At 50.9% G+C, this 4,614-nt stretch overlaps 1 protein-coding gene across 1 annotated transcript; it reads left to right on the top strand.

Moving 5' to 3' along the window:
• The first annotated feature begins 1,353 nt into the window (after nucleotides 1-1,353).
• ELFN2 (extracellular leucine rich repeat and fibronectin type III domain containing 2) lies at nucleotides 1,354-4,204 on the top strand. The gene has a single exon (XM_066318550.1). It carries the CDS (start codon nucleotides 1,683-1,685, stop codon nucleotides 4,107-4,109), a length of 2,427 nt encoding a protein of 808 aa, XP_066174647.1. The 5' UTR covers nucleotides 1,354-1,682; the 3' UTR covers nucleotides 4,110-4,204.
• The last annotated feature ends 410 nt before the right edge of the window (nucleotides 4,205-4,614 follow it).

Consider the following 4,614-nt stretch of genomic DNA (forward strand, 5'->3'; position numbering starts at 1 on the left):
AGGAAAAAAGAAAAGATCACAGTGCCCACATGTTTTATCTGCTGTATGAAATTATTTCCTCTGTGCTGCCTGACAACACCCCTGCCAGGCTCCTGTCTCAGCACAGTGGGAGAAGGGTTGAAGCTGTAGCTGGGGAGAAAGGTGCTCCAGGCTGTGCTTCACAGGCAGAACGAGGAGCTCGCCCAAAGCCCAGAAATACATTTGTCGTGGTTTAACAAGCAAATGTCACTTTTCCTGCAAGGTGTGTTTTCTTACAAAGGGGCAGTGTTCATAGCCCTCAAGGAGAGGTAGTACAGTATGAAGGTGCAAACTGTGCACCTCTCTTTGGTGGGGGGTAGATGGGTGATGTTCTTCAGATTAGGAATTCTGGCATTGTTGGGTGAGAGACTGGAGGCTGGTATTTGACACACTGCCTAATCCCCGCCCTCTCCCCTGTGCTCAAGCCAGACTGGTTCACCTCAACAGCCTTGGCCATGCACCAAGAGTCAGGGACAATTTTTAGAGCAGAAGTGGTTACACGTGGCTTGAATTATTTATCCCTCTTGCATCAAGGAAGGGATGAAAGGAAAAAAAATTGGCATTTTTGGGGGGGGGGCGAGGGGGAGAAGCTTGTCTGCATTTTCCCTGCTTCATGCATTCTGTGTACATCATTTTCAGGCAGCTGAAAATTCATGCTTTGGCTGTGCTTGGGGCTTGCCTTTGTTTACACTAGGGATTTTGAGCCCCCACAATAACAGCTTTTTATTTCCCACTCTCTTTTCCCTTCCCCTTCTACTCCCACGCCACTGCCTTCCCCCAGGTCCCTGGCTGTGATCACATTACTTAAGGGAGCCCAGATACCCTTCTGCATATCCCTGATATGACATTATACATCGTAAGAGTTCCCTCCTCAAAGGCTTATCAGCGTGGCAGGCAGTACCACACCTCTCTTGTTTGCACCCCCCTTAATGTGTCTCTTCCCCATCTCTCTCTTCTCATGAAACATTGCTGTCTGTACACTTATCTCAAAGACCCTTCCAAATGATGCCTCTTCTTGTCTCTTGTGTTTTCTTTTCCAGATTCCAGTGACAGATGGATCCCTCTCGTGCACACTTGCTCTTTCCCTCTCTGTATTTTTGTTTTCGACATGTTTGATCCGAAGCTCTGAAGTTTCTCAGAGGGGACCCGAGAAACGAGGAAGAGAAGGAGTAGAAACAAAGGGAGTGTGAGCGACACAGGAGGCAGCCCTGCCTTGTTGTTCCAAATCACACTGTGGAGGGGCGGGGGAAGACTAGAGTGGGGAGGACTTGGGTTTGTTTTGGGGTGGGTTTGGTGTGGGTGGGGGGTGGGTGGGGGGGGGAGAAAAATGGAAAACGTGTGTGAGTAACTCATGAGCATCAAAGAAGATTCATTATCCTCAGCCTGAATTTTTGTTCAGAAAAGAAGCACAAGGTAGTTCCCTCCCAGACCAAACATCTATGGTCCTAACTTTTGGGTGTTCTGGAATTGCATGTGTTCCCCTTTGTCCATGCTCCTGGCTTGACTCAGAGGGCAAGAAGAAATAATGGTGATGACAACTGATAAGACTGGGGTGCTCATTCCCTTCCATTGCTAAACCCCAGTTCCTGCCCCCTTGTTTCTTTTTGCTGTTGTCCTGAGATTTGGCATTGGTTTTTGTTGGGGATTTCTTTTCCCCCATCCTGATGAGGGCACCACTGCAGACCATGCTGTGCCTGGGGTTATGGGCAGCTGTCCTGCTCTGCTTGTTTTCCCCTGGCGCCGTGCAAGGTGACTGCTGGCTGATTGAGGGGGACAAGGGGTATGTGTGGCTGGCCATCTGCAGCCAGAACCAGCCCCCATATGAGACCATCCCCCAGCATATCAACAGCACGGTGCACGACTTGCGTCTGAATGAGAACAAACTCAAAGTGGTGCTGTACTCCTCCCTCAACCGCTTCGGCAACCTGACTGATTTGAACCTGACCAAGAATGAGATCTCCTACATTGAGGATGGGGCTTTCATGGGTCAGTCAAACCTCCAGGTCCTACAGCTGGGCTACAACAAACTCACCAACCTGACAGAGGGTATGTTGCGGGGCATGGCCCGTCTCCAGTTCCTCTTTGTCCAGCATAACCTAATCGAGCTGGTCACCCCTACTGCCTTCTCAGAGTGCCCCAGCTTGATTAGCATTGACCTGTCATCCAACCGCCTCAGCCGTCTGGAGGGCAACACTTTCACCAGCTTGAGCAACCTGATGGTGTGTGAGCTGGCTGGCAACCCCTTCAACTGTGACTGTAGCCTCTACAGCTTTCTTAACTGGCTGGCTCTCTTCAACAATGTCACCAAGAACTACGACCGCCTCCAGTGTGAGACTCCACGGGAGTTTGCTGGGTATCCGCTTCTGGTGCCTCGGCCTCACCACAACCGCAATGCCATCACCATCTTCCAGTCCATGTGCAGAGGGGGCACCATCCCCTCCCTCTCCAGGGTCAACCCAACTCCTTACACCCCTGACTCCCAGAGAGATCTGGATGAGGGGTCAGCCATCAGCCCTGGGGATTTCCTCTCAGTCAAGCCTCCAGCCTCTTCCACCACTGACTCATCCTTCAGTCCCAGCATCAAGTTACATGATGTCACAATCACTTCTGCCATCCTGATGGTCACCATCCCCATGCCCTACAGTAAGATGTATGTGCTGGTCCAGTACAACAACAGCTATGTTTCTGACATAGCAACACTGAAGAGCAAGAAGGAATATGTCACTGTCAACAAGCTGAAGGCCCACACTGATTATACGTTTTGTGTGGCCTCTATCCGCAACAACAGGCGTTACAACCATACTTGCCTGACCTTTGCAACCCGGAGCAAAGGCAGAGAGGATCCTATTTCCAGTACTTCCACCACAACACACTATATTATGACCACCCTGGGTTGCCTCTTTGGGATGGTCATTGTCCTAGGGGTGGTATACTACTGCCTGCGGAAGCGGAGGATGCAGGAGGAGAAACAGAAGTCACTCAATGTCAAAAAGACCATTCTGGAAATGCGTTACGGATCAGATATTGATACCAGTACCATGGTCCATCCTTCCCAGAAGCTGGGCGAGCCACCTGTCATTCCTGTCTCACGGATGTCCTCCATCCCTTCCATGATTGGGGAGAAGTTGCCCCCATCAAAGTCAATGGACGCTGGGATGGAGACTCCTAAAGTCACCACTAAAGGTAACTACATTGAAGTGCGGACTGGTGGTGGGGATGGGCTGGAGAGAACCCAGCGAGATGAGGACCTGAGGGAGCTTGACAATGGGCAAGGCTCAGCTGCTGAGATCTCTACTATAGCCAAGGAGGTAGACAAGGTCAACCAGATCATCAACAACTGTATTGATGCCCTCAAGCTGGACACAGCGTCTTTTCTGGGTGGTGGGACTGGTGTTGACTCAGATATGGCCTTTGAGTGCCAGTCCATCCCAGCTGGTTCCTCGAGTGGGCTAGAGCGGCCCAGCTTTCTTTCCCCACCCTACAAGGAAAGCTCCCACCACCCTTTGCAGCGTCAGCTCAGTGCTGATGCTGCTGTGGCCAGAAAGACCTGCAGTGTCTCCTCTAGTGGCTCCATCAAGAGCGCCAAGGTCTTCAGCTTGGATGTGCCTGACCACCCACCACTCAGCAAGTCTGATTCCAAATACATTGAGAAGGGCAGCCCACTAAACAGCCCTTTGGATCGTCTTCCCTTGGTGTCTCCGAGCGCCATCCACCACTTGGAGGTCAAGCCTTCGTACCATTGCAGTGAGCACCGTCACTCCTTCCCGGCCCTGTACTATGAAGAAAGTGCTGACACCTTGAGCCAGCGGGTGTCATTCCTCAAGCCACTGTCCCGGTCCAAGCGAGATTCCACGTACTCCCAGCTCTCCCCCAGACACTACTTCTCAGGCTACTCCTCCAGCCCTGAGTACTCCTCAGAGAGCACCCACAAGATCTGGGAGCGATTCCGGCCTTACAAGAAGCATCACAGGGAGGAGGTTTACATGGCAGCTGGGCATGCCCTGCGGAAGAAAGTTCAATTTGCCAAGGATGAGGATTTGCATGACATCCTGGATTACTGGAAAGGAGTCTCTGCTCAGCAGAAGCTGTGACTCTTCCTCACAAGGAAACAATACAAACCAAGACCCCACCTCCAACAACCAGAAAAAAAAGCCACTTGACTGTGAAAAATAAACGAACAACAAAATACTCCTGGCAAATACAAAACTGACAAAACCTTTTCTTAAAAAGTTTACAACAGCTCTTACACACACACACACACACACACACACACACACACACACACACACAGACACACACACAAAAACACACGCCGAATTGTCTCTACTGTGTTACGGGGACCATTGTTCTGCCCACAGATGGTTGGGAGGAGCGTCCTGCTCTGATACTGTGGTAACAATGTTGGAGTGTGGGTGGGTGGGAATAGCCTGGGAGTGGGGTGGCAGTGGTGGCAGGAGAAGGGCAGGGATGGACACTCACTGGGCATGAAACTCAGCTGTGAACTATTCATTTTCTGTTCCTGTTGAAGGCTGATTTTTCTTTTGGGTGGGAGGGAAAGGCTTTGGTTTAGAAAGCTTCCTTGTCCACTTTTTACAC

Source organism: Sylvia atricapilla, chromosome 5 (genome assembly GCF_009819655.1).
Source record: "Sylvia atricapilla isolate bSylAtr1 chromosome 5, bSylAtr1.pri, whole genome shotgun sequence".
Classification (NCBI taxonomy): Eukaryota; Metazoa; Chordata; class Aves; order Passeriformes; family Sylviidae; genus Sylvia; species Sylvia atricapilla.

Coding starts and splice junctions, on each gene's coding strand:
- ELFN2 (XM_066318550.1), top strand. CDS start 1,683: ATGAGGGCACCACTGCAGACCATGCTGTGCCTGGGGTTATGGGCAGCT.